Source organism: Zalophus californianus, chromosome 7, assembly GCF_009762305.2.
Source record: "Zalophus californianus isolate mZalCal1 chromosome 7, mZalCal1.pri.v2, whole genome shotgun sequence".
Classification (NCBI taxonomy): Eukaryota; Metazoa; Chordata; class Mammalia; order Carnivora; family Otariidae; genus Zalophus; species Zalophus californianus.
Genome location: NC_045601.1, coordinates 119,945,424 through 119,960,423, shown reverse-complemented (window position 1 = coordinate 119,960,423; position 15,000 = coordinate 119,945,424). Strand labels below are relative to the sequence as shown.

At 38.0% G+C, this 15,000-nt stretch overlaps 1 protein-coding gene across 4 annotated transcripts in view; it reads left to right on the top strand.

Moving 5' to 3' along the window:
- Positions 1 to 15,000, top strand: part of EXOC2 (exocyst complex component 2) — a 279,473-nt gene that overhangs the window by 163,699 nt on the left and 100,774 nt on the right. For all 4 annotated transcript variants that reach the window (XM_027603387.2, XM_027603388.2, XM_027603385.2 and 1 more), the window contains 3 exons: positions 2,413 to 2,493; positions 2,955 to 3,014; positions 3,938 to 3,999. In XM_027603387.2, coding sequence (XP_027459188.1) covers positions 2,413 to 2,493; positions 2,955 to 3,014; positions 3,938 to 3,999 — 203 coding nt within the window. The remainder of the gene's footprint in view (positions 1 to 2,412; positions 2,494 to 2,954; positions 3,015 to 3,937; positions 4,000 to 15,000) is intronic.

Sequence of the window (15,000 nt, the reverse complement as noted above, 5' to 3'; positions counted from 1 at the left end):
TCAGAAAAAAAGGTGAAATCAGTGTGTAGAGTAAAAGTTGAAGATCCAGCTTTGAGTATTTTAACCTGACGTGTAAAATTCTTAAGACTTTGAATAATGACTTAAATTGTCTCAAATTCTATTACATACTACTAATTTATATTTTCTTAACATTTCCATAGTACCAATCACATTTTTTGGAATAGGAATACATTTTTCTTTACCTGAAATTTTTAATTTTTAAATTTTTTAAAATTTTCAATTCTGAGAGAACTTTCTTCTTTCATAAGAACTGGAATGATTGGTGATAACTCCTATAGTCAGCTAAATTGGGTGGCTCACTGACAATATGCAGAGATAGTACTGTTTCTTTTTAGAAAAAAGAAATAGATGTTTACACTATCATTTACTCCCCGTTTAACTGAAACTACTAGAGTTCTCTGGTATTCCCTCTCCATTTATTGTATTAATATAGATATGAAAAGAAATTAAGAAAATCTCGTTCAGATAGTAATGCAAGAAATCTAAGTAACTACATAGGAACATCAACATTTAATTGCCCACAGTTGAATTTTGGATTTAATTATCACTATTATTATTTTAATATCTTAGATTTTCTTAACTTTTGAGGCAGGTAGGTTGGAGGGATAAGGTCAGGTATCTAACAAACGTTTTGACTCTTGAAATACTTAATTGCAGTTGGTATTTCATACTATATGCTTTTATTTTTATTTATTGGGTACTTAGAAGTTTTTTTTTATGGTGCCCTCTTGTGGCTTCAAAGTGCAGTACTAGATTGACAGTAAGGTTGAAGCAATATTTTAGCTTTCATTAAGTCTGGGTTCCTTTTTGTAAAAAAAATAATCTTCTCTGTATACAGGTATCCCTTCTCTTCAGTATTTTCCCCCAATCTCTTTTAAAAATTGAAGCATGTAATAATGAGAGATTCTGACTCCAGATTTTTGTACAGGCTTTTAGTTGAACTATGAGCCTTACGTAGCCTTGTGCCCCTGAGTGAAACCCAGAACCTTAACCTCATCTTCTACTGCCAACCTCTCCCTTAGTGGTTGTGATGCACTGCTGTTCTTGTGCTTCCACAACCCCTTTGGCCTCTGCCCACCCTGGCCTGTGCACATGTCGTCCTGCCTCCTTGAGCTCACCACCCCCTTCCCTTATCTTTTAAGGGACTGACTCCTCTTGCCCCTTAAGTGTCAGCTTAAATGTTTTCACAGTCTGAGGAGGGGCCTTCTTTGTCCTAGTTGGAGCACATTCCCCCATCATCATCATTTTTCTCTGAATTCCCATTTGTTCTTTTCATGGCACTTATTCTAGTTTTTTTTTTCTTTTTTCTTTTTTTTTTCTAGTTTGCAATTGACTTATTTTATTTCTAGTTATTTTTTTGTTTGTTTTTGGTTTTTTGGTTTTTGTTTTGTAAAAAAGTAATAGTTCTGTTGACTGTGACTTTTATGGTTGTGTCTTCTAACCTAACATATACACTTAAAGAGAACTCTGTCTGTCTGACTCCTGTATCTCCGTCACCTAGAGTATGCCTGGCACACAGTGAAACCTTAAATACAATAGGAGCTAAGATGTTATGATTCATTCAGATTTATCTTGAATGCCATTTGTTGGACATATCTTCAAGTTTTATTTTCTGACTTAATGTATATAAAAAATAATTGTAATGACTTTTGAATTAAAGATCATGGACCTCCTATGAATAATTATTAGTAACATTAAATTTTGAACAGTACCAGACATGTAGAAGATCTAGGAGATTGAGCTCAGAATATATCCTGGAAGTAGTGTTTAAAATATGAACTTGTAGGGCACCTCTCTTTTTAAAAATTTTCCTATTGGCCTTATCTTTAAACTGCTTAAAAATAATATTTCCTTGGGCACCTGGGTGGCTCAGTCAGTTAAGCGTCTGACTCCTGATTTTGGCTCAGGTCATGATCTCAGGGTATCGAGATGGAGCCTCACATTGGGCTCCCTGCTGAGTGTGGCATCTGCTTAAGATTCTGTCTCTCCCTCTGCCCCTCCCCCCCTCACACTTGAACATGCTTTCTCTCTCTCTCTCTCAAAATAATAATAATAAAATATAAACTTGCTATATCTGTTCTTTATCAGGTCATTTGCTTCTCAGAAGGATAGAATTTTGAAGAAAATTTTAGTTATACCTAATTTCTGTTCTAGTTGAAGTAGATGTATTTTAGAATCTCAAGATTGACCCATTTTTAAATATCAAGTGCAAAACATGCCAAATGTAAATCTTGGTGACTAGGAGATTATCTTTCAAATTGTTGGCATCTGGTTTTCCTTTCAATAAATATGTAAAATTGAGAGTTTGGGGCCATAATTTGCTTCTGTTAAATGTCTTAATAACCCATGCTTATATTTGAATTTTAAGATAATGCATTTTTTTTTCGTCAGCCATGTCAGTTTGAACAGTGCATTGTACATTCTCTGCAATCACTTAAAGGAGTTCTAGAGTGCAAGCCTGGAGAAGCCAGTGTAAGTTTTCTGTTCTGTAAATTCAACTTCTGTTTCAAACTTTCCCAGGAACCCGTGGGAATCACAGTTGTAAATGAATCATTTCAGCACAAGAGAGCTTTTCCCTCAGCTACTTGTTTTATTTCATTTAACTGCATAGGCTGTCAATTTCTTGGTTCCATGATAGGCTGATGGAAGTTAAAATGTGAATGTAAGTATTGTAGGTAGAGTAATTGGAGTAATCGACATTTGTATACAGAGAGAATGACTGATCTGAATATTGTCAGGCAGCTCCATGACAGTGTATTCTCAGGCCAAAAACACTGTCTGGAGGGCAGCTATTTATTCCTGTCCTTTTAGAGTAAGGTTACCCACAGTGGGAAGCAGTTCACCATGTGTGAATTTTTTTATATCGAGCTTCATAAACACAAAGTTTTGTTTTCTTAGCGAAGTCCAAAAACTTACCAAATTCTTCTTTATAGGTCTTTCAACAACCTAAAACACAGGAGGAGGTTTGTCAACTAAGCATCAATATCATGCAGGTAATATGTGAAAGCACTGATGCCCTGAAACCTGAAATAAAGCAAATTATAGTAAACTCCCTCCTATTAATACTATATGTATAACATTCTTTTTTCATCTTGTCTAAGTACGTAATAGTTTATGGCTAGTAAGGGAACAGAGTTCAAGGTAAGATTAATTCCAGCTTGTTCTAGCAATACCCCTTTATATTATACTTCCCTTTTTTTGTGTTTTCTTCCTACCTTACATATATTTCTGTTACAACACAAATTAAATGACATGATAGTTGTTTACATTGTATCTAGAACATGAAGTTCTTTGGGACTAGTGCTTTGTGAGAACATAACAAAGCTGAGCATGTGATTGAGTGGATGAAAGGAAGGAAAAGGACTCTTTCCTAAAATATATTCAGGAATTTACAGTTGGATCAAAACATAGATGCTTTTAATCTTTTATCACTTATGTTATATATATTGGCATATAAATTCCCAATGCATACATATAGTGTATGTATGGGATATATATTCTGTCACTTCTGGGAGATATACATACATACACACATACATACATACCTATCACTTATAGTATATATAAGTATATATTTGTATATATTAGTATATATTTGTTTTTTTATTTACATTGGATTATTGGGGCACTTGGGTGGGTCACTTGGTTAAGCATCTGACTCTTGATTTCAGCTCAGGTCATGCTCTCAGGGTCGTGAGATCGAGCCCTGCATCAGGCTCCTGTGCTGGGCATGGAGCCTGCTTAAGATTCTCTCTCTCACTCTGCCTCTTCCCCCCTCCACCTGTGAGTGTACATGCACACACTCTCTTAAAAAAAAGGAGTTTATTTACAGAAAAAATATTTACATTATTTTTAATGTTCAAATAGATTAGTATCTAAGAATTCATGTTATTGAAACTTCTTATTTTTGACTTAGATTTTTATATACTGTCTGGAACAGTTGAGCACTAAGCCTGATGCAGATGTAGATACTACACAGTAAGTAAACTGAAACTAATCTCACTGATGCATTAAAAATACAGACTAATGTTTTATATGTAGTCTTATATCCTAAGACAATAAGAGAGATAGTGTATATTTAAAATTACATTTTTATATATTTGACCTATATTTTTGTATAATTTCTTTATCTTCTGAACTCCTCTTAGCATTCCTAGAGACGTGTTGAGCAAACTGAACACCTGATTAGCTTACTAATTATTGAAAGCAAAAAGTTTTATAAATAATAAGAATGAAAACTAAAATATATAATTCCTAGTTGATAATCTTTACAATTCTGATGTTACAGAGAATTAGCAATACTCTTGTTAAAGATTAATTTGGGGGGGGCGGAGCAAGATGGTGGAAGAGTAGGAGACCTGGATTTCGTCTGGTCTCAGGAATTCAGCTGAATAGGGATAAAACCATTCTGAACACCTACAAACTCAACAGGAGATTGAAGAAGAGAGTAGCAACAACTCTCTGAACAGAGAAGGGACCACTTACTGGAAGGTAGGTTGTGCGGAGAAGTGAATCCGAGGCGATATTCGGGAGGATAGACGGCGGGGGCGGGGGACTCTGTCGGCCGCTTCTGGCAGGTGCTAGAGCCACAGAGCACAAAATTGGAACTTTTAGAAGTCAGTTCTGCTGAGGGACATCACTCCAGTGGCTAAGCGGGAGGTGGAAACCTCGCGGGACAGTGTGGACTCAGGACCCTCAGGGTCACAGAAAGACGGGGGATGCCTGAGTGCGGCAGAGCTCCCAGGTATCGGAGCGGGGAACCCTACTGCAGAGACGGAGCCAAAGCGTGGGCTCTCAGGTCGGGGTGGCCATAAACTGTGATCCGCGGCCCTCTTGGGCCACTGCGCCTCCAGCAGGGACCCAACAAGCGGCAGAGCCAGGGAGACTCCCCTTCCTCCCCAAGGAGGAGCGGCGCAGGAGTGCACCACAGGGATCTGCTGGGTTTGGATACTCCACACGGGGTCCGGTGCCAGACATAGAAACGCTCGGTCACAGGCCGGGTGAGCACGGAGTGCGGCCGGAGACCAGGGAGACGGGAGTGACTGACTGCTTTTCTCTGGGGGCGCACTGAGGAGCGGGGCCCCGAGTTCTCAGCTCCTCTGGGCAGAGAGTGGGAGGCCACCATTTTCACCCTGGTCCTCCAAAGCTGTACCGAGAGCTTGCAGGGAACAAAACCTCCTGAGACCAAACCCGAGGAGCTTGCTTAGCCCAGACCGACAAGGGCGGGGCAATTTTGCCTCCTGCAAAGACATTTGGGAACCACGGCAACAGGCCCCTCCCCCAGAAGATCAGCACGAACAGCCGGCAAGCCAAGACCAAGTTTACCAATCAAGAAGAACGGGGGACTAGGGGAATACTGCACATGGAATTCATGGCTTTTAGACCATGATTCATTAGTTTTTCAAAGTTAATTTTTTAACTGTTTTTTGGGGTTTTTTTTTAATTTTTCTTTTTCCCTTTTTCAACCAACATCTTATCAATCCCTTTTTTAAAAAAGGGATTTTTTTATTTTTCATTTTTAGAGTCATATTTTTATCCGTTCATAGTAGTTACCCTTATTTTTGGCATATATATATAAGTTCTTCTCTCTTTAAAATTTTGAGATACAGTTTCTTCTAACAGATCAAAATATACCCTAAATCACTAGTGTATGGCTTTGTTCTAGTCTCCTGCCTGATCACATTCTCTCCCTTTTTTTTTTTAAATCTTCTTTCTTTCTTCAAACAACTTCTTATCAATTTCTTTTATAAAATCTTTTATAATTTTGATCTTTATAGTCATCTTCCATCCCTTCATTGTATCAACCCTTATTTTGTACATATATAAGTCTTTCTTCCTTTAAAATTTTAGGAGGCACTTTTTTCTAACAGACCAAAATACGCCCAAAATCTAGTGTGTGGCACTGATCTATGCACTAGCCTGATCTAATTTGATCATATTCTGGTTTTTTTTGTATTGTTCTGTTTTTGTTTTTATGTTTTTCTTTTTGTTTTTTTTTTCTTCCTCTTTCTTTTTTCTTTCTTTCCCTTTCTTTTCCCCTGGTTTCAGGTCTTTTCTGATTTGTATACAGTATATTTGCTGGGGACGTTGTTAACCTGTTAGCATTTTGTTCTCTCATTCATCTATTCTTCTCTGGACAAAATGACAAGATGAAAAAAATCACCTCAGCAAAAAGAACAAACCGCAGTACCATCTGCCAGGGACCTACTCAATACGGACATTAGTACGATGTCGGACCTAGAGTTCAGAATCATGACTTTAAGGATACTAGCTGGGCTTCAAAAAAGAATGGAAGTTATTAGAGACACCCTTTCTGGAGAAATAAAAAACTAAAATCTAACCAAGTCGAAATCAAAAAGGCTATTAATGAGGTGCAATCAGAAATGGGGGCACTAACTGCTAGGATAAATGAGGCGGAAGAAAGAATCAGCGATATAGAAGACCAAATGATGGAAAATAAAGAGGCTGAGAAAAAGAGAGAGAAACAACTACAGGATCACGAGGGCAGAATTCGAGAGATAAGCGATACGATAAGAGGAAGAAACATTAGAATAATTGGGATCCCAGAAGAAGAAGAAAGAGAGAGAGGGGCAGAAGGTATATTGGAGCAAGTTATAGCAGAGAGCTTCCATAATGGGGGAAGGAAACAGGCATCAAAATCGAGGAGGCACAGAGAAACCCTTGCAAAATCAATAAAAATAGGTCAACACCCTGACATCTAATAGTAAAACTTACGAGACTCAAAGACAGAGAGAAAATCCTGAAAGCAGCTCGGGAGAAGACATCTGTAACCTACAATGGTAGAAACATTAGATTAGCAATGGACCTATCCACAGAGACCTGGCAGGCCAGAAAGGACTGGCATGATATCTTCAGAGCATTAAACAAGAAAAATATGCAGCCAAGAATACTATATCCAGCTAGCCTGTCATTGAAAATAGAAGGAGAGGTAAAAAGCTTCCAGGACTAACAAAAACTAAAGGAATTTGCAAACACGAAGCCAGCCCTACAAGAAATATTGAAAGGGGACCTCTAAGCACAGACAGAGCCTAAAAGCAGCATAGATCAGAAAGGAACACAGGCAATATAAAGTAACAGTCACCTTACAGGCAATACAATGGCACTAAATTCATACCTTTCAGTAGTTACCCTGAATGTAAATGGGCTAAATGCCCCAAACAAAAGACACAGGCTATCAGATTGAATTAAAAAACAGGACCCATCAATATGCTGTCTGCAAGAGACTCATTTTAAACCCAAAGACACCCCCAGATTGAAAGTGAGGGGGTGGAAAACCATTTACCATGCTAATGGACACCAAAAGAAAGCTGGGGTGGTAATTCTTTTATCAGACAAATTAGATTTTAAAACAAAGACTGTAATAGATGAAGAAGGACACTATATCCTACTTAAAGGGTCTATCCAACAAGAAGATCTAACAATTGTAAATATCTATGCCCCTAACATGGGAGCAGCCAATTATATAAGGCAATTAATAACAAAAGCAAAGAAACACATTGACAACAATACAATAATGGGAATTTTAAAACCCCCCTCACTGAAATGGACAGATCATCTAAGCAAAAGATCAGCAAGGAAATAAAGACTTTAAATGACACACTGGACCAAATGGACTTCACAGACATATTCAGAACATTCCATCCCAAAGCAACAGAATACACATTCTTCTCTAGTGCCCATGGAACATTCTCCAGAATTGATCACATCCTAGGTCACAAATCAGGTCTCAACCGATACCAAAAGATTGGGATCATTCCCTGAATATTTTCAGACCACAATGCATTGAAACTAGAACTCGATCACAAGAGGAAAGTCGGAAAGAACTCAAATACATGGAGGCTAAAGAGCATCCTACTAAAGAATGAATGGGTCAACCAGGAAATTAAGAAGAATTAAATTCATGGAAACCAATGAAAATGAAAACACAACTGTTCAAATTCTTTAGGATACAGCAAAGGCAGTCCTAAGAGGAAAGTATATAGCAATACAAGCCTTTCTCAAGAAACAAGAAAGGTCTCAAATATACAACCTTACCCTACACCTAAAGGAGCTAGAGAAAGAACAGCAAATAAAGCCTAAACCCAGCAGGAGAAGAGAAATCAGAAAGATCAGAGCAGAAATCAATGCACTAGAAACCAAAAGAACAGTAGAACAGATCAACGAAACTAGGAGCTGGTTCTTTGAAGGTCTAACAATATTGATAAACCCCTGGCCAGACTTATCAAAAAGAAAAGAGAAATGACCCAAATCAACAAATCATGAATGAAAAAGGAGAATTCACAACCAACACCAAAGAAATACAAACAATGATAAGAACATATTATGAGCAACTCTATGCCAGCATATTAAATAACCTGGAGGAAATGGGTGCATTCCTAGAGATGTATCAACTACCCAAATTGAACCAGGAAGAAATAGAAAACCTGAACAGACCTATAACCACTAAGGAAATTGAAGCAGTCATCAAAAATCTCCCCACAAACAAAAGCTCAGAGCCAGCTGGCTTCCCAGGGGAATTCTATCACATTTAAAGAAGAATTAATACCTATTCTGAAACTGTTCCAAAAAATAGAAATGGAAGGAAAACTTCCAAACTCATTTTGTGAGGCAACCGTTACCTTGATCCCCAAACCAGACAAGGACCCCATCAAAAAGGAGAATGACAGACCAATATCCTTGATGAACATGGATGCAAAAATTCTCACCAAAATACTAGCCAGTAGGATCCAACAGTACATTAAAAGGATTATTCACCATGACCAAGTGGGATTTATCCCTGGGCTGCAAGATTGGTTCAACATTCGCAAATCAATCAATGTGATAAAATACATTAACAAAAGAAAGAACAAGAATCATATGATCCTCTCCATAGATGCAGAAAAAGCATTTGACAAAGTACAGCATCCTTTCTTGATCAAAACTCTTCAGAGTATAGGGTTGGAGGGTACGTACCTCAATATTATAAAAGCCATTTATGAAAAACCTACAGCGAATATCATTCTCAATGGGGAAAAGCTGAGAGCTTTTCCCCTAAGTTCAGGAACACGGCAGGGATGTCCACTCTCACCACTACTATTCACCATAGTAATAGAAGTCCTAGCCACAGCAGTCAGACAACAAAAAGAAATCAAAGGCATCCAAATCGGCAAAGAAGAAGTCAAACTCTCACTCTTTGCAGATGATATGATACTGTATGTGGAAAACCCAAAAGACTCCACCCCAAAACTGCTGAACTCACAGGAATTCAGTAAAGTAGCAGGATATAAAATCAATGCACAGAAATCAGTGGCATTCCTATACACCAACAACAAGACAGAAGAGAGACAAATCAAGCAGCTGATCCCATTTACAATTGCACCCAAAACCATAAGATACCTAGGAATAAATTTAACCAAAGAGGCAGAGGATATGTACTCAGAAAAGTATAAAATACTCATGAAAGAAATTGAGGAAGACACAAAGAATTGGAAAAACGTTCCTTGCTCATGGATTGGAAGAACCAACATTGTGAAGATGTCAATGCTACCTAGAGCAATCTACACATTCAATGCAATCCCCATCAAAATACCATCCACTTTTTTCAAAGAAATGGGACAAATAATCCTAAAATTTGTATGGAACAAGAAGAGACCCCGAATAGCCAGAGGAATATTGAAAAAGAAAAGCAAAGCTGGCGGCATCACAATTCCGGACTTCCAGCTCTATTACAAAGCTGTCATCATCAAGACAGTATGGTACTGGCACAAAAACAGACACATCGATCAATGGAACAGAATAGAGAGCCCAGAAATGGACCCTCAACTCTATGGTCAACTAATCTTTGACAAAGCAGGAAAGAATCTCCAATGGAATAAAGACAGCCTCTTCCACAAATGGTGTTGGGAAAATTGACCAGCCACATGCAGAAGAATGAAACTGGACCATTTCCTTACACCACACACAAAAATAGACTCCAAATGGTTGAAAGACCTAAACGTGAGACAGGAGTCCATCCAAATCCTCAAGGAGAACACAGGCAGCAACCTCTTCGACCTCAGCTGCAGCAACTTCTTCCTAGAAACGTCGCCAAAGGCAAGGGAAGCAAGGGCAAAAATGAACTATTGGAATTTCATCAAGATAAGCTTTTGCACAGCAAAAGAAACAGTCCACAAAACCAAAAGACAACCGACAGAATGGGAGAAGATATTTGCAAATGACATATCAGATAAAGGGCTACTGTCCAAAATCTATAAAGAACTTATCAAACTCAACACCCAAAGAACAAATAATCCAGTCAAGAAATGGGCAGAAGACATGAACAGACATTTTCCCAAAGAAGACATCCAAATGGCCAACAGACACATGAAAAAGTGCTCAACATCGCTTGGCATTAGGGAAATCCAAATCAAAACCTCAATGAGATACCACCTCACACCCGTCAGAATGGCTAGAATTAACAAGTCAGGAAACGACAGATGTTGGCAGGGATGTGGAGAAAGGGGAACCCTTCTACACTGTTGGTGGGAATGCAAGCTGGTGCAACCACTCAGGAAAACAGTATGGTGGTTCCTCAAACAGTTGAAAATAGAGCTACCATACAATCCAGCAATTGCACTACTGGGTATTTACCCCAAAGATACAAATGTAGGGACCCGAAGGGGTACATGCACCCCAATGTTTATAGCAGCAATGTCCACAATAGCCAAACTGTGGAAAGAGCCAAGATGTCCATCGACAGATGAATGTATAAAGAAGAAGTGGTATATATACGGAATGGAATATTATGCAGCCATCAAAAGGAATGAGATCTTGCCATTTGCAACGATGTGGATGGAACTGGAGGGTGTTATGCTGAGTGAAATAAGTCAATCAGAGAAAGACATGTATCCTATGACCTCGCTGATAGGAGGCATTTTTAACCTCAAGAAACAAACTGAGGGTTACTGGACTGGTGGGTGGTGGGAGGGATGGGGTGGCTGGGTGATAGATATGGGGGAGGCTATGTGCTATCGTGAGGGCTGTGAATTTTGCAAGACTGTTGAATCACATATCTGTACTTCTGAAACAAATAATGCAATATATGTTAAGAAAAATAAGAAGATGATAGCAGGAGGGGAAGAATGAAGGGGAGTAAGTTGGAAGGGGAGACGAACCATGAGAGACGATGGACTCTGAAAAACAAACTGAGGGTTCTGGGGGTGGGGGGATGGGTTAGCCTGGTGATGGGTATTAAAGAGGGCACATTCTGCGTGGAGAAAAAAAAGACTAATTTTTCTGGTAGAGTTAAGTCTGGGTCAGGCTAGTTATTTGAGCTCCAGAGGATACATGTTGATTCTTAATGTTTACAAATTCTGGTAATTCTTTTATTATATTCTTCTATAGGATCTTTTAGTAATGTAATTTATCTGAATGATATTGAATGATATTTGGCATGTGTAACTTCTCTGCTAAGGTTAATGCTCTGACACAGAAAATATCGAAATAAATGCCTCTTAAGTCTATAATTGGTAATTTGAGAGGTTTTACATGTTTGTGATTTTCTTGGTACTGGTTTTTGCCTTTCAGTATATACTACTACTACCTCTTTGAGACTTAGTAAATATTGAACTATAGTTTTCCTATGATTCAATTTTATATGTTTAACACAATCCACCAGGTATTTGTGTTGTTAATCCATTTGCTGATATTGTTAATTAAATGTCTTTCCTTCCATATTGTTTTGTTACAATTCCTGTTTCAGACACTATTGAATTCTAATATATAGTGCTATGTATTTCTGAACTTTTCTTTTTTTTAAATTTAATTTCATTTTATTTTCAACTCCACATACAGTGTTATATTAGTTTCAGTTGTACAGTATAGTGATTTGACAGTTGTATACATCACTCATGCTTATCACAAGTGTCCTCCTTAATCCCCATTACCTATTTTACCCATCCCCTGCTCCCTCCCCTTTGGTAACCATCAGTTCTCTAAAATTAAGAGTCTTTTTCTTGGTTTGTTTCTCTCTCTTTTTCCCTTTGTCCATTCATTTTCTTTCTTAAATTCCACATATGAGTAAAATCATATGGTATTTGTCTTTTCTCTGACCGACTTATTTCACTTAGCATAATACTCTTTAGCTTTAGTCAGGTCATTGAAAATGGCAAGATTTCATTCTTTTTTTGGCTGAGTAATAATCCATTATATACGTTTTATATTTAGTTTTATATCTTACACCACATCTTCTTTATCCATTCATCAGTCGATGGACACTTGGGCTCTTTCCATAATTTGAGTATTGTTGAAAATGTGCTATGAACATCACGATGCATGTATCCCTTTGAATAAGTATTTTTGTATCCTTTGGGGAAAGACCTTAGAGGCACAATTGCTGCATCACAGAGTAGTTCTATTTTTAACTGGTTTTTTTTTTTTTTGCATTGTTAGTCTTTTTATTTTTTTATTTTTTTAAATTTTAATTATGTTAATCACCATACATTACATTATTAGTTTTTGATGTAGTGTTCCATAATTGTTTGTGTATAACACCCAGTGCTCCATTCAGTATGTGCATTCTTTAATACCCATCACCAGGCTAACCCATCCCCTCACCCCCCTCCCCTCTACAACCCTCAGTTTGTTTCTCAGAGTCCATAGTCTCTCATGGTTCATCTCCCCTCCGATTTCCCCCCCCTTCATTTTTCCCTTCCTGCTATCTTACTCTTTTTTTTTTAACATACACTGTATTATTTGTTTCAGAGGTACAGGTCTGTGAATCAACAGTGTTACACAATTCACAGCACTCACCATAGCACATACCCTCCCCAATGACTATCACCCAGCTACCCATCCCTCCAACCCCCCAGCCACTCCAGCAACCTTCAGTTTGTTTCCTGAGATTAAGAATTCCTCATATCAGTGAGATCATATGATACGTCTTTCTCTGACTTATTTTGCTCAGCATAATACACTCCAGTTCTATCCACGTCATTGCAAATGCCAAGATTTCATTCCTCTTGATGTCTGCATTATATTCCCATATATATATATATATATATATATATATATATATATATATATACGTATATGTATATATATATATATATCACATCTTCTTTATCCATTCATCTGTTGATGGACATCTTGGCTCTTCCCATAGGTTGGCTATTGTGGACACTGCTGCTATAAACATAGGGGTGAATGTACCCTTTGGGTCCCTACATTTGTATCTTTGGGGTAAATACCCAGTAGTGCAATTGCTGGATCATATCGTAGCTGTATTTTCAACTTTTTGAGGAACCTTCGTACCAGAGTGGCTGCACCAGCTTGCATTTCCACCAACAGTGTAGGAAGATTACCCTTTCTCCACAACCCGCCAACATCTGTCGTCTCCTGACATGTTAATTTTAGCCATTCTGACAGGTGTGAGGTGGTATTTCATTGAGGTTTTGATTTGAATTTCCCTGATGCAGAGTGATGTTGAGTACTTTTTCGTGTGTCTGTTGGCCATTTGGATGTCTTTGGAAAAAAATCTTTTCGTGTCTTCTGCCAATTTCTTGATTGGATCATTTGTTCTTTGGGTGTTGACTTTGATAAATTCTTTATACATTTTGGATACTAGCCCTTTATCTGTTATGTCATTTGCAAATATCTATCCCATTCTCTCAGTTGTCTTTTAGTTTTGTTTTCCATTTCCTTTGCTGTGCAAAAGCTTTTTATCTTGATGATGTCCCAGTAGTTCATTTTTGCCCTTGCTTCCAAAGGCCTTTGGCAATGTTTCTAGAAAGAAGTTGTTGCGGCTGAGTTCAAAAAGGTTGCAGCCTGTGTTCTCCTTTAGGATTTTGATGGACTCCTGTCTCACATTTAGGTCTTTCAACCATTTTATTTTTGTGTGTGGTGTAAGGAAATGGTCCAGTTTCATTCTTCTGCATGTGGCTGTCCAATTTTCCCAACACCATTTGTTGAAGAGACTGTCTTTTTTCCATTAGACATTCTTTCCTACTTTGTCAAGGGGATTAGTTGACCATAGAGTTGAGGGTCCATTTCTGGGCTCTCCATTCTGTTCCACTGATCGATGTGTCTGTTTTTGTGCCAGTACCATACTGTCTTGATGATGACAGCTTTGTAATAGAGCTGGAAGTCCGGAATTGTGATGCCGCCAGCTTTGCTTTTCTTTTTCAACATTCCTCTGGCTATTCAGGGTCTTTTCTGGTGCCATACATATTTTAGATTTATTTGTTCCATTTCTTTAAGAAAAGTTGATGGTCTTTTGATAGGGATTGCATTCAATGTGTAGATTGCTTTAGGTAGCATTGACATCTTCACAATAATTGTTCTTCCAATCCATGAGCATGGAACGTTCTTCCATTTCTTTATGTCTTCCTCAATTTCTTTCATGAGTATTTTGTAGTTTTCTGAGTATAGATTCTTTGCCTCTTTGGTTAGATTTATTCCTAGGAATCTTATGGTTTTGGGTGCAATGGTAAATGGGATCGACTCCTTAATTTCTCTTTCTTCTGTATTGTTGTTGGTGTATAGGAATGCCACTGATTTCTGTGCATTGATTTTATATCCTGCCGCTTTACTGAATTCCTGTATGTGTTCTAGCAGTTTTGGGGTGGAGTCTTTTGGGTTTTCCACATAGAGTATCATATCATCTTCAATGAGTGAGAGTTTGACTTCTTCTTTGCCGACTCGGATGCCTTTATTTCTTTTTGTTGTCTGATTGCTGTGGCTATGACTTCTAATACTATGTTGAATAGCAGTGGTGAGAGTGGACATCCCTGCCGTGTTCCTGACCTTAGGGGGAAAGCTCTCAGTTTTTCCCCATTCAGAATGATATTTGCTGTGCATTTTTCATAGATGGCTTTTATGATTTTGAGTTATGTGCCCTCTATCCCTATACTCTGAAGAGTTTTAATCAAGAAAGGATGCTGTACTTTGTCAAACGCTTTTTCTGCATCTATTGAGAGGATTATAGGATTCTTGTTCTTTCCT